Source organism: Drosophila willistoni, unplaced genomic scaffold (assembly GCF_018902025.1).
Source record: "Drosophila willistoni isolate 14030-0811.24 unplaced genomic scaffold, UCI_dwil_1.1 Seg516, whole genome shotgun sequence".
Taxonomy (NCBI): domain Eukaryota; kingdom Metazoa; phylum Arthropoda; class Insecta; order Diptera; family Drosophilidae; genus Drosophila; species Drosophila willistoni.
The window spans coordinates 26045-42157 of NW_025814446.1; the positions used below are offsets into that span (position 1 = coordinate 26045).

Below are 16113 nucleotides of genomic sequence, written 5' to 3' on the forward strand. Positions count from 1 at the left end.
GGTTGACTTGAAGATACTCTATACTTTCAAATCTAGCGGAAAAAATTTGATCAACTGCCGCGTTTTCCAACACTAGAATAGTTTCTATGAGCTCTAGCGATGCTGCCAGATTTCGAAGGCACTGCCGCTGAGCCGCTGATGAGAGACATCTGGCAACCCATTAACTTGTGAACGTGGAGTTTTGTAATGCGTAAAGTTTATAAAAATGTCTTTAAAAAGGGATGCCTCTGGATCCGTGAGTTTAATTGGCCACGCCAGAGTAAAGACGATTAAAAAAGAACCGGCTAACAACAAATCAACGCCCAATAGCATTGAGCCGACAATTTCACCGGTGGAATACACCGTAGAAAAGATCATTGGAAAGCGCTTTTGGAATGGGCGCCCACAGCTACTGATCAAGTGGTTTGGTTATCCTGAGGAGGAGAGCACTTGGGAGCCCCAAGAAAATATGGGCAATTGCATTGAACTTCTCACGGATTTTGAGGCGGAATTGCATAAAAAACAAATGAAGCAGGAGGCAATAATCAAAACCGAGCGCCTTGAAGCTTCATCGGCATCGCACAAAGAAACCCATTAAAAAGAGATCATCTTCCAAGCTGTACACTTGTACACTCCAAATAAAAGCTAGTTCTGCGCCATTAAAGCGTAAACCAAACAAGAAATTAAATCATCCTCAGAAATGAGCAGTAAAACTTTAAATATCTTATCACCATTTAAACCTAGAACAAAACAACAAGTTAAAGTATCCCCAGAAACGGAAAGTAAAACCGTGGAAACGTTATGGCATTAAAACGTAAACCAAAACAAGAAGTTGAAGTATGTCCAGAAGTGACAAGGAAAACTTCAAATATCTTAACACCATCAAAATCTGAAGCAAAACAAGAAGCCATGAGCCATGAAAATTTTTGCCTTCAGGGAAAAAGCAATCCAATTTCATCCGGTGCTATTGCACCTGCATTTTTCACTGTTCTTTGCCACATTAATCACATTGATAATGCAAAAGTTAGCCATATGACAAATTGTTATTCTTGTTTTTGCCTCTTTGGTTACTTAGAGAAGGAAATTTATGATCGCTTATCAAAAGATTCTATTGATATTCTCTATTCGTTTTGTAGATTTCATGCTCAAGATCAAGTCGAAAATATGAGACTCCAAATACACGTGTTGTCTGATTTAAAGTTGGAGTCTGGTTAGGTCTTATCTTGTGGCATCTGATGACAGCTCTCCAGCAGTACAGACGCCTTCGGTTTGAAACGGTGTGTGATCTATGCATATCTTGCTGCCATATACAACCTTCAATCAAACGACGACGAGAAACCCAACCCAAAGAGTATGCTTGGCACCAATGGCCAGCTAGACAGGCACGCCTCGTTGCTAGCTGGACTGGACCGGCTTGATCGAGTAGCTAATGTGTACATATTTTGCGCAATTTTCAATGTCATTTGTACATATTTTTCTTGCTTTTTTTCACTAATTGCATTTGGTTTTTTTGTATGTATTTTCTTGTAACAATTTGCCAACAAATCATAAAGCAATTTTTTACGATTTGTAATTCCATTTGTAACTAACCGAAAAATTTGACTAAAGTTAACATTATTGCTCAAGTGTAGGTCAAAATTAAAAATGTACAAGAAAAAACATATAGCATAAAGTTCAATTACTTTATTTTTAATCTAATCAAAGTTTAGTTTTCACTAGTTAACTTAGCTTTGTATTCGGTTCATTGCTCTGGCTATATCTCATTCTCAAATCAATTCAACAATTGTCTTTTTTTTTCTAGCTTGTTCCTATTTTCGGCATACATTTGGAGTTGAGTTATCTATATATATAAAATTGTAAGCCGTTTTTTTGTAATTTAATAAGTCATTAGTTGATGTAATTACGCCCAAGGCAATGCAAGTCAAAAGGCAACCTCATTTATGACGCTTTGCATATGCCAGACAACAAATCAGACATTTTTCATGTATGTAAGTTGTTATTGTAGTTGTTGTTGTTGTAATGCAATTTATTTAACGCTTCGCTTATTACCAAATCAGTATTTGTAGTTAGTTGTTTTGCAAGAAAACATCAAGTCATATGTTAAGATAAACAACGTTTCATTTGAAATGCTTCACAAATCAGATGCAACAAGAAATATGCAAAACGAAACAAATACGAAATATAACACAAAATAAGTCATAAAGATTCATATGAAATTATTGCTTAAAACCAAACAAAACATGCATCCACACTCTGTGAAAACACTTAAGATTACAACAGCGGCGCGTTATCAAGTGCCAACGCTGAGCATGAAATACAAACAATTTTCAACCCGAAAACGTGGTCATTAGAATAAGTATTTTAAGAACATTGTCGCCTCTAGTGTTTAAGAGTTCATGTACACACATTCTTTGTAAATAAATCAGTTCATATTTGAATTCGACGAATGAAGATTGGTTATTTTCTTCTCTCGGAATCTATTCATTTTGTCCTTCGAGAAAAAGGAACTCTGTAGTTTCCCACCAGTGATAAGAGACTCAGAGAATGAATCAGCTCCTTAAAGTCTGAATTTATGATAAGATCAGCTAAGTAGCAAAATGAAAAACTCTGTTCCCCACCATGGTAAGAGACAGAGTATAATATAAAAGCAAAATATTGCTTAATAAATAAAAAGTGCGTGCGACCGAGTATATAAGGGCAGTTTGGCTAGTCGAGCAACTGCAATAATTTCGGCGGCGGTAAAAAAAAAACGAACGATATAAAGTTGGTGTGTGGCTAATTCAAAGCCCAGTGAAAAAAAAAAGCAATATAAAAATATAAAGTTGGTGTGTGGCGTATTTGAAGCCCTAATATCAAAAAAAAAGTTAACTAGTGTATATATACACTATATGTAGTTGACAACTACCAACAGCAGCAACAAATAGTTCAAGGAGAGGCCGCTGGAGAACTTAAATTGCCAATAGAAGAAAGTCTGGTGCGATGACCGGCACCGTTACCGCCTGAGCCCATAGGCCCTGGACAACAGCAGCAGATAAAACAAAAAGGCGAGCAAACTATCGCTACGCAGCGGCAGACAACTCTACTTGGCGGACAACGATATAAATTTAAGATATAAATTTAAATAGTTATAAATATTTTATTATTATATACTTATATATATTTATATACTTATACCGGTGTCCTAATATATGAATAAGACACAAATGTTCCCCACAAAAACTGAAAAACTATTAGCGAAGCAACACGAGTTGCATAAAAGGTTAAAAAAGCTAGAAGAGTTAGATGCTAGTAAGTTTACTAGCAAGATTATTAACGAAGTAAATGAGATACAGAAGCTATGGATTAGTTACCATAGTCAAATGCTAGAGAGTGGTGTAACTCAACACTACTATTTCACAGATGGGAAGTATGAGGAAGGTTTAGATATGGCAGCCAAATTACTAGCCAAAGGAGAGTCTAGCAGGCAGAGCACTGTTGTTTCTGAAACCATTGAAGCAGATGCAACAATGTCAGAAAATGTTGAGGTCAGCAACGGAGAGTCGCGAGGAAACGCGACGTATTGAGTACCAGGAAAAATTTGAAGAAAAGGTTCGTCATCTCCAGCAATATTTGGAGATGGTGAGCAAAGATTTACGTACGATAGACAATAGAACAGGCGAAATGTATATTAAGAAAATAAAATTCTTGTTCAGGAAGGTACAGGTGTGCCAAGTTTATACACATGAACCATACAGAGATAATGAAACGTTTAAAGAGGTCATAGAAGAATTGGAGTTCGACCTTGGTAGCATTAGAAGAGAAAATAAACGATCAGAAAAATTTGAAAGTTGAGAATGTTACCGTGAGAGAGGAACTACCGGTGTTGCCAAAAATACAGGTACCCACATTTTCTGGAGAACCTAGAGAATGGGATCTGTTTGTGGAATTATTCACGGAATTAATTGAAAAAAGAGAGGTTTTAAGTCTGGCTCTTAAGTTCAATTATTTAAAATCCGCGTTAAAGGGCGAAGCAAGGAGCATGGTAGCTCATCTATTGTCAGGTTCAGCTGACAATTATAGTGCCGCTTGGGAACTGTTAACCAAGTGGTACGAGAATAATCGGAGGGTATTTTCCGAGCAACTAAGTCGGATCGTTGATTTACCGATGATCAACAATGAATCCGTTGTCACTTAATTAAAAAAAAGCAAATTTATCCGATGAAGTTGACGTAATATTCGCTCAACTGCTGCTAAGGAAATTTGACAGAGAGGCTCTGCAATTATATGAGAGCCAAATTAGAAAAACAAGAGAAATTCAAAAGCTATCTGATGTCATGGAATACTTGGAGCAAAGATATTGCTCGCTAAGTGCCATGAGAAAGGACGAGAAAAAGCCGTTCCAAAAAACGTCGGTTGCGGTGTTTAAAGATAGTTGTCCGATCTGCAAAGGTCCCGGGCATAGCGCACCTCTGTGCTATAAGTTTAAAGCGCTAACACCCAAAGAAAGGTGAAATAGCCAAAAGGTCAATGGTACACGATGCTTGAAGCATTCAAGCAACAAGAGATGCACTAATGAAATGGTCTGTTCATTGTGCAGCAAGGGACACCATACCATTCTTCATTTTGGGGAAAAACAGGCGAAAGTAAATACTTGTGTTACGGCAGAACAAAAACTGTTGGCCACAGCCCTAATACAAGTTAAAAAGATAAATGGAGAATATGAAACATTAAAAGCCTTGATTGATAATGTATCTCAAAGCACTATTTTATCTGAAGAAGCCGATCAAATGTTAAAGTTACCCAAGATCAAGAAACAAACGGAAATAAGTGGCGTATCTTCGACAAAACCTAGAACCTCGAAGTATAGGGTAAATATTGAAATGAAGACGCGTGATTCTGAAATAGAACTTATTAAGGTTGAAGCAATTGTATTGCCTCAATTAATGAAAGCTCTTCCGTTAAAAATAGCAAACGTGGATATGTCAAAATGGCAAACTTACGTGCTAGCTGACCCCACCTTTAATAAACCTGTTAGGGTCGATATGATAATAGGGATAGACGTATACACCCACATCTTAAAAAGTGGAGTTGCCAAGATTAATGGCCTGCTAGGACAAAATACTCAATTTGGCTGGATCGTGTCGGGATGTACGAAGTCAAAAGGAGATGAGTCTATAGTAGCTACAACAATAGATATTACAGATATGGAGCGGTTTTGGGAAATGGAGGCAGATGAAAAAGATGACACAGAAGCTAGCGAATGTGAAGAAAATTTCAACAAGAAGACTATGATTGATGCCTCAGGAAGATATGTAGTAACGATTCCGTTTAAGCAAGAAAAGGAATTAGGTGACTCGAAGGCGCAGGCAACTGCGCGATTTCTTAACTTGGAGAAAAAGTTTCAGAAAAATCCAAAACTTAAGGAGGAGTACGAAAAATTCATTAACGAATATTTGGAGTTGGGCCATATGGTCGAAACTAAGGATGAAGGTGCGTATTATCTGCCAAATCAAGCAGTAATAAAAGAAGCAAGTCTGACAACTAAATTAAGAGTTGTATTTGACGCCTCCGCGAAAACAACGAATAACAGAAGTCTCAATGATGTTATGTGGATCGGGCCGCGACTTCAAAAAGACATATTCGACATAATAGTAAAGTGGCGAAAATGGCAGTACGTAGTATCTGCAGATATTGAAAAAATGTATCGGCAGATAAACATTGATCTAAACGATCAAAAATATTTGCATATTTTGTGGCGAATTTCACCGCAGAAAAAATTAAGAATATATAAATTGACAACAGTAACGTACGGTACGGCATCAGCACCTTATTTAGCTACAAGGGTACTTGCAGAGATAGCAAATAGATGTCAAGATAAAGTAATTAGTGAAATTATCCGAGATGAATTCTACATAGATGATTTAATGACTGGAGGTAATACCGTACAAGAATAAAAACGCAAAGTTCAACAGGTTTCCAGAGAGCTGGAAAAAGCTGGAATGAATTTGAGAAAATGGATTTCGAATAAGTCCGAAATTATTGAAGAGGTTATTGATAGAGGCGATAATAAAGTATTAAAAATTGATGAGAACGAGGCAATTAAAACCTTGGGGTTGCAGTGAGAACCAATTAAAGACGAATTTAAGTTTAAGGTACACGTGACGAGAACAGAAAGGTGAATAAAAGAGGTGTGCTATCCACACTAGCCAAGATTTATGATCCACTAGGTTGGCTAGCACCTGTAACGGTAATAGGCAAATTATTTATGCAGAAGTTGTGGCTAGCAGAGCAAAATTGGGATCAAGAGTTGTCCGATAACGAAACATCAGAATGGAAATCCTTCAGGGATAATTTGGTCTATCTGGAAGAAATCAGATTACCCCGATGGATCAAGACACAGCCTAATATGTAGTTACAGATTCATGGTTTTGCTGACGCTTCAGAAAAGGCATATGCTGCGGTGGTATATGCTAAAATAGGTGAGGCAGTCACCTTAATAGCCAGCAAGAACAAAGTTAATCCAATCAAAAATAGGAAGACTATTCCTAAATTGGAATTATGTGCAGCACACTTGCTATCGCAATTGCTACGAAGAGTCCAGCAATCTATTGCTGCTCCATCTGAAATATATGCTTGGAGTGATTCGACTATTACACTGTGCTGGATAAGGAACGGTGCTGGTAAAGAAAACTTCGTAAGGCGTCGCATAGAGGATATCCTAAAAATCAAAGAAATAACATGGAACCATGTAAAATCTGAAGATAACCCTGCAGACGTAGCTTCAAGGGGAATTTATCCAAATAAGCTAAAGGATTGTGAATTGTGGTGGAATGGGCCAAAGTGGCTCGGTGAGGCAAAAAACAAATGGCCTAAACAAAAATCAGATGATGACAAGGTTATGGTAAATTCCGTACTATTAAATACAGAGAGTAGTATTATGCAGAGCTAATTGAAAAGTATTCCTGTATGAATAAGCTGGCCAGAATTACGGCATATGTATTAAGATTTATTAGCATTAAAAAAAGAGATAAGGTATACCCATCATATCTAACCGTCAATGAGCTTAAGAATGCTAAAAATTTTATAATTAAACACCAACAAGCATATCAATTTAGCAGAGATATATCATGTCTTAAGCAGAACAAGCAAATTGACATGAAAAGCAAAATTTTGAGTTTAAATCCATTTTTGGATAACGATGGAATATTGCGCGTGGGGGAAGATTACAAAATGCCAACATATGTTTTGATACTAAACATCCTGTGATTTTAGATAAATCACATTTAACAATGCTGTTAATTAAAGATGCTTATAAAGAAACCTTACACGGAGGAATTAACCTTATGAGGAGCCAAATTCAAAGGAAATTTTGGATATTCGGTTTAAGAAACGCCCTTAAAAAATACCTGAGGGAATGCGTTACTTGTGCCAGATACCGCCAAGTAACTACGGAGCAAATTATGGGTAAACTACCCAAAAACAGGGTAACGGTGTCATCCCCATTTCATAACACGGGGATTGATTTTGCCGGTCCATATCATATAAGATGCTCAAAAAACCGGGGACAAAAAACATTCAAAGGGTACATAGCAGTATTTGTGTGCTTGTCAACTAAGGCAATTCATTTAGAAGTTGTTAGTGACTTGACAACTGATGCCTTCCTAGCAGCATTTCGAAGATTTGTTGCAAGACGGGGTAAGTGCGCTAACATATACTCCGATAATGGGACGAATTTTGTGGGAGCAGCTAGGAGACTCGATGAAGAGTTCAAAAAAGCAGTTCAAGATAATGTTCAAATTGCTCCTATTCTAGAACGAGAACAGATAAGCTGGCATTTTAGCCCCCCGGCAGGACCTCACTTCGGAGGTATTTGGGAAGCTGGAGTAAAATCAGTCAAGTACATTTAAAAAGAGTAATAGGAGATAGTAACCTCACATATGAGGAACTGGCAACTTTATTGTGCCAGATAGAAGCCGTACTAAACTCAAGGCCGTTGTATACGACGGGTGAAGATATGGACAATAATGAGGTGTTAACTCCTGGTCATTTCTTGATTGGAAGACCAACATTAGAAGCAGCTGAGTCCATATCAGAAGAAAAAATCGAAAATATGACAGAATTACTGAAAGAAAGCTATTACGTATATAGAGAATCCATCCAGTTCTTTATGATTGTAAGGCAATTAAGTTCCGTGGTTGATGAATGTGAAAAAATTCAGACAGGAATTATAAATCTTTTAATAGACATTAACCATGGTAGGTTGAACCCTAATATTTTAAAGCCAAGCCAAATGAAATTGGAAATAACAAAAATAAAGGACAAGTCCGAAGCATTAGTACTACCAGGTAAAAGGACAGGTACTGAGTTAAAAGATATATATACTCTGTTGACGGCCAAGGGTATTTTCATAGATAGAAAAATAATTATAAATGCAAAAATACCACTGTTTGGTAGACACCCGTCTTTTCTTTATAAAGTTATTCCAGTGCCTGTACGATTGAATAATAATCAAATGGTAATGGTTCATATAGATAGTCAGTACTTAATATATAATTTTGAAATAGACGCGTATCATTTAATGTCTGAATCAGCTATGCAAAAATGTCGGAACTGGCAGTCGAACAGGAGAACATGTAAAGGAAGTTGGCCATGGAGTGGTGCCAATGCCAGAATACAAAATCTAACTGCTTATACACAACGATTATTGAGACAAGATCTTACTGGGTAGAATTAGATAGCAGCAGTAGTTGGTTATTCAAGGTACCACCTAAAACTAAGGCCAGAGTCCAATGCGGTAACGAACAGCAGGAGGTGCTAGACATACCAGAACAAGGAATTTTGAGTCTCAGATCAGGCTGCACAGCTAGGGCAGAAGATAAAATTCTAGTAGCTCATCATAGCGTTCAGTCAGAATCGTACATAGCTATTAAAACTTCGCACGTAGGCGATATTAGTAACATAGCAAATATAGCATGGAATCCAGTAAAAGCAAACATAGTAAATCATTCAGCAGAATTAGAAAGAATAGGAAGTCAATTAAAATCGTTAAAGGATCGTTAAATTTCCATCATGTAACTGGCCATGCTTCCTTAATGTTAGTCATCTTACTAATAATAATATTAATAATAGTTTGATTAAGACAACTTAATAAAAATAAACGAATCCCAATCGCCCCATTTGGCGGCCCCTCGCAGAATGTTTAAGATTAAACAACGGTTTCATTTGAAATGGCTTCACCAAATCAGATGCAACAAGAAATATACAAAACGAAAACAAATACGAAATATAACACAAAAATAAGTCATAAAGATTCATATGACAATTATTGCTTAAAAACCAAACAAAACATGCATCCACACTCTGTGGAAAACACTTAAGATTACAACAGCGGCGCGTTATCAAGTGGCCAACGCTGAGCATGAAATATAAACAATTTTCAACCCCGAAAAACGTGGGTCATTAGAATAAGTATTTTTAAGAACAATTGTCGCCTCCTAGTGTTTAAGAGTTCATGTACACACAATACTTTTGTAAATAAAATGAGTTCATATTTTGAATTCAACGAATGAAGATTGGGTTATTTTCCTTCTCTCCGGGAATCCCTATTCATCATATGTATATGCAGATCTGAGGCCAGGTAAAAACCGAAATGTCGACCTCCTGCAGATCTCTTATTCTCCCTCTCCCTCTCTCACTATTTGAGTCTCTTTTGGCGAATACTGGACCATCATATGATATACAATTTCCACTGCATCATGATGAACTTTTTTATTATAATGTATATATATATTGTTATCCTCTTTTTTTTGGCTTTGGTCGGTTTCAGTGGGGGCGTTTTCCCACTTTGCTTTTGTTGGCTTTATTTATTATGATTGCTTGACAGTTTAATATATAAGTTAAGCACTTCTATCACAACTCATACCATAACATAGAAGCCATAAACCCAAGTCCGTCAACACATGCCCATTAACCGCATGCCCATTGGCCGACCCTATTTCATCATCACATGCAATACCCATTGGTCAACCCCACTCAATCGTCACATGCCCATTTGTCGCATGATCGCCAATCTCAAGTAACAGTACGATCGCTAGGATAAACAATAAGCCTGCACCCCATTTTCCCAGGCCCTAGAAGAATGGTGTCGGGTTCGGTGCATACGCAGAATCACGCCACAAATTTCGGCAATAAACAAAGAATGGTCCTGAACACTTGTGTAAACAAAGAATGGTCCCACGCACTTAAAGAGGACTATTGGACTCAGCCATCGCCGCCGCCTGCGACGACGTCGATTACCCAAGCCTTCATCCAACATAATCGAACCATAGCAAATCAGTCTTGAGCCTAAGTACAAACCAACCGGTAACTTCGCTTAAACTCCGCCGAATTCGCTCACCAAAGTCAGCATCTTTCAGTTGTAATTAAAACATACTGTATTGTAATAAAAGTGACTTTATAAATAAAAATTCATTTTTTTAACCCGTGAGTGAAGGAAGTGTTTAATTTGCGCCCGAGCAGGGACCCTGCTAAATACAACGTGATCGTGAGTTAGTGAAAGATACCAGTGATCCGTGACCAAAAAACGCGTTAAAGGCTTTTACAGTCAGTGAAATAAAAACACTATATCGAACTATACCACGAATCAGACAGGGTCATTTTAATCGCTGCGAATTCCTCTAAGACCAGTTCGGAGGAAAACTGAAAACCCAAAAGTGTTTGCCCAGGAGCGTTAGTACCTTCAACGTTGGAAAAGCGAGACCTCCTACAAACCGATCAGTAAAAAGCACCGAGGATGATAGCATTAACGTAAGTTAAGTGAAATACATTTAAGCAAAATTAAATCAAAATAAAAATTTTTATTGTGAAAACACAGTGGGTGAAAAAAATTGTGAATCAAGATCAAGAATCAACTCTTGTTAAAAAAGAAAAGTAGAAGCTAAACATTTTTTTTTTATATAAAATCCTTAATTAAATTTTTTCCCCACTCGAAAAGAAAAAGAAAATAATGAAAAATTAAGAAAATTAATTAAGAAAATAGTAATAAGTAATATTAAAAAAAAAAGAAGAGAAAATAATTTTGAAATTTTGAAAAAATATTTGTATAAAAAATAACCACATAATATTGAAATTTTTGTATAATACCACAAGCCATTTCCATCCAAGATTAGCGGACATACCGCTATATTTTTATCAATCCAAGATTAGCGGACATACCGCTATATTTTTATCAATACAAGATTATCGGACATACCGCTATATTTTTATCAATATAAGCAAAAAAATTTAATTTTCGCGGATTATATTTTTCGTATTCGCGATACCGTAACACCTTGAATTAATCCTAATTAAAAAAAAAAAAAATCCATTTCCAAAATGACTAAAGACAACTGGGTTAAAGCCGCAGTCCTTCAGCAGGGTGGTATTCATGCATCAGGTTCTGATGCTCCGACAGCATCTACCTCAAGTGCAGCAACCGCAAATAGAATCGAGGCACTGTCAATACAGGGACTAGATGTAGCTATCCAGACAATTTTGTCGTCTCAGTTACAGGAAATAGTGAAACAATTAAATCATTCTCAGCCAGGACATATTCCCTTTAGGGACCAGACAGCTGGCGTTCAGGATGATTGGCATGAACTAGATAAAGTGCCAGACATCGTAAAGAATCTTGACAAATTCTCAGGTAGCCGTGAAGATTTCTCAACATGGTTTACTACCGCCACACAATTGATGGAATTGTATGCCCCCATTCAGGGAACAGATGTCGCTAATACTAGACCAAATCGAAACGATGGGTTATTCTCCCGAGACTATGGAAGCCATGGCTAAACAGGTCAGAGATAGGGCTCTAGATACCTTCATCAGAGGTCTGAACGGAGATCTCTCAGACAGAATGAGCTTAGCTCAACCCAAAGATCTGAGGCATGCATTGCAATTGTGCGAGATGTTAGAGGGCTAGGAACATTATCGGCCATCGTGACACTCGTCCACCTGTAGGACCAAAACCCCCGCAGTATGCTAAAATTAACGTGCAACCTCAACGATCGTTCATACCAGCAATTCCACCCAAACCTTACAACAACAACAACTATTATAATCAGAAACCCATGCAAAACGTGTTCATTCCCCAAAATAGATTCCCTCAATCTAATAACCCCGTATTTTTCAACGCACCACCGAGACCATTTGCCCCTAAACCTCAGCCGGCACCAACTCCAATGGATGTCGACGGCTCTAACTACATGAACAAACCGAATGTTAATTTACCACAACAATTTGCTCTCAAGAGAGTCAACCAGTCCACCGCAAATTTTCCGAATAAAGTGCAGAGGCAATTCCATATCGAAACCGGTATGTCAGGTGAACAATATATCACCATACCGCCTCAAGAAGAGCATTACTCCGATATGTCCGATTATCAGGCTGCTTATCAGGGCCAAGAAGACCCTTTTGAATTAGTCCCATATTCTGAGGTTCAACAATATCAACAGCAGGAGGAATATTTTACCTCACAAGGTGACAACTCAGAGTTAGTCCCACAGAACAAAGAGGAAACCAGACCACAATCACAGGAGCCTCAACAACCACAAATCGAGGACACCTTTAATTTTTTAGGTTAAAGTGTTCCTCTTTGCCGTACTTTGTTGTCCGGGACAAAGACGGAACCGCATACAATTTCTTAATAGATACCGGCTCGTACAAAAACTATGTCCAACCAGAAATAGCAAAAAATATCAAAATGAATGAACACAAGTTTTACGCGAACATTGTAAGTGGTCGCATTTTAATAACCAGCCATATCCATTTGGGTTTATTCAACGAACCCAATAAACCAATAACGTTCTTTCCTATTACCTAATCTGAATCCGTTCCATGGAATTCTAGGTAATGACTCACTAAGAGAGTTAAACGCTATCATTGATGTAGGGAAAGATCTACTATACGTCTCATGTTGTTAAAGTGAAGCAGATGCGAGCCCATCAGGTCCATACCATCAAATCAGATGAGTTCACTAATCAGCAGAAATTAGGATTAAAGGCGCTCCAAGAGGAGTACAAATCGCTATTCGCGGACCCAAATAAAAAATTGACTTATGCCACTAATGTCCAAGGAGAAATCCGAACGACAACAGACACTCCAGTCTACACCAAGCATTACCCATATCCAGCCTCTCTAAGAGAAGTAGTAGAAGACCAGCTACAAGAATTATTACGAGATGGTATAATACGACCCTCACGGTCGCCCTATAATTCCCCTGTGTGGATAGTCCCTAAAAAGAGTGACAGCCTTGGGAATAAGCAATATAGGATGGTCATAGATTATAGAAAGCTCAATGCAGTTACAGTTTCGGATAGGTATCCTATCCCCGAAATCGGAGAAATGGTTGCGCAGTTGGGCAACAATAAGTATTTCTCTGTTCTTGATCTAAAGAGCGGATTTCATCAGATTTCCCTTAAGGAATCTGATATTGAAAAAACGGCATTCGCCGTGAATGGAGGGAAATACGAGTTCACGAGACTCCCCTTCGGCCTAAAGAATTCCCCATCAATATTCCAAAGAGCTCTCGATGATATTTTGAGAGATCTCATTAGAAAGATCTGTTACGTCTACATCGACGACATAATAATATTCAGTAAATCGGAGGAAGAGCATTTCCGACATCTAGCTTTGGTATTTTCTACCTGGTCCGAGGCAAATATGAAGGTCCAAGTAGATAAATGCAAATTCCTAAGACATAGCGTTGACTTCCTAGGCGTAGTAATTTCAAGGGAAGGAGTTAAAACCAATCCAGAGAAAATCCAAGCCATTAAAAAGTTCCCTATACCAAAGAACCTAAAACAACTAAGGTCCTTCCTGGGATTAGCTAGTTATTACAGAAGATTTATCAAAGATTTTGCTAAATTAGCTAGACCCTTGACTGCGTTATTGAGAGGAGAACATGGCAGAGCTAAGAAAAATGTCTCAAGCAAGATCGAAATCCGATTCGGTGAAGCCGAAATCGATGCCTTCGAGAAAGTAAAAAATGCATTAGTGTCACAAGACGTTATGCTAGCATACCCTGATTTTAAACAAGAGTTGCATCTAACCACCGATGCCTAAAACATCGCACTAGGAGCTTCTCTAGAACAGAATGGGAGACCCATTACATTTCTTTCACGTGCGTTATCCAAAGCTGAAGAAAATTATGCCACAAATGAAAGAGAAATGCTAGCAATAGTATGGGCATTGGATAAGCTAAGAATGTATGTATACGGCAAATCCAAGGTGATCATTTACACCGACCACCAGACTCTCACTTATGCTCTCAGCCAAAAAAATAACAAGATAAAAGTGAAGAAATGGAAAAGTTACCTGGAGGAATATAACTATATAAAATATAAACCGGATAGCTCAAATGTCGTAGCAGACGCACTCTCTAGGAACCCTACTAACATAAATGCTAGTAGTACGTCAGCTACAGTCCACAGTGATGAAAGCTCAGGGCATGAACTCATTCCAGCAATGGAAGTACCCATCAATGTCTTTAAAAACCAATTGTTTATCCTCACCGGTGATAACGAATCCACCACCTTCGAAATACCATTCCCCACATACCACAGACATACAATAGTGAGAAGTAATTATTCCGAAGACAACCTTGTAACTATTTTAAAGGAAAAAATGGATCCGAGAATAGTAAATGGTATTTTCACTTCCGAAAGTATCATGGGGAAAATTCAACAAATTTTTCCGGAGCATTTTAGGAATTACAAGGCAAGATTCACACAAACCCAAACTGTAGATGCCCATGATCAGACCCAAGAACAAGAAATCATAATTAAAGAACACCTTAGAGCACATAGAAATTCCATCGAAAATAAAAAGCAAATTTTATCTGAGTATTTTTTCCCAGGTATGAAGAAAAAAGTAGAAGCAATAGTAAACTCTTGCCAAACATGTAAACTCTCGAAGTATCAAAGACACCCTCCGAATCAAGAAATACAACCAACCCTTATTCCGACATATCCAGGCGAAATAATCCATATAGATTTATATTCCACCCAAAATAAGATAATTTTAACAGCCATAGACAAATTTTCTAAGTATGTGCAAGTTAAACTCGTAAACTCAAAAGCAGCAGAACATCTTAAGGTACCCTTACGTGAGTTATTGATAGCCTTCGGTATGACGAAAACCGTGGTAATGGATAACGAAAAGGCTTTAAATTCTGCATCAATAAAATTTCTTTTAAATAATCAGTTAGGGATACAAGTCCACACTACCCCACCTTATACTTCATTCAGCAACGGCCAAATAGAAAGATTCCATTCCACATATACGGAAATAATGAGATGCTTGAAGTTAGGGCACCCCGAAATGGAATTTGAGGATTTGATATTCAAGGCTGTAGATGAATACAATAAAACAATCCACAGTACAACCAATAAAAAGCCAATAGAAGCATTTTTCGCAACAAATTTAATCCATACACCAGAAAAATTAGCACACGAAAGGGAAAAGATTTCAGAAAACATCTTAAAGAAACAAAACAAAGACCTAGGGTATCATAACAAAAAAAAAAAACCCATAAAAATTTACGATCCAGGTGAAATCATCTACGTTAGGATTAATAAACGATTGTGTTCGAAACTAACGTCTAGATATAAAAAAGAAATAGTAGCCGAAGATCCTAATACCAAAGTTAAAACCAGGTCAGGCACGATAGTTCATAAATACCACTTGAAATATTGATAAACATCCTTTTCCGACAGATTGCTTATGTTACCACTTTGCTGGGGTCACACAACCATATTAGACTACACTAAGTCAAGAGTGGTCATGTTGGAAACTGGGTTAGCCGCGCGCCCGAATGGAACCTTTAAAATCGTCCATGTCATCGAACTAGAAAAATATCAAATGTTCATATCCGTTTTAAAAGAAGTCGTCAAAAATTCGACAAACCTAAGTCCGTATCAGCCTTTTTTGGCCTATGAGATAACGCGGATACAGAATGAACTGAGGAGGCTTCAGCCGATGCAGTTTAGAAACAAAAGATCGCTTGATATACTTGGCACGGCGTGGAAATGGTTAGAGGGGCACACCTGATCACGAAGATCATATGATTGTGGTAAATAAGATCAATGAACAATTGGTAAACAATAATCGGCAGGTCGA

At 37.7% G+C, this 16113-nt stretch overlaps 1 protein-coding gene across 1 annotated transcript; it reads left to right on the forward strand.

Moving 5' to 3' along the window:
• Positions 1 to 205: 205 nt before the first annotated feature.
• On the forward strand, positions 206 to 577 carry LOC124461517 (heterochromatin protein 1-like). The gene has a single exon (XM_047013019.1). The coding sequence runs from the start codon at positions 206 to 208 to the stop codon at positions 575 to 577; it is 372 nt and encodes a 123-aa protein (XP_046868975.1).
• The last annotated feature ends 15536 nt before the right edge of the window (positions 578 to 16113 follow it).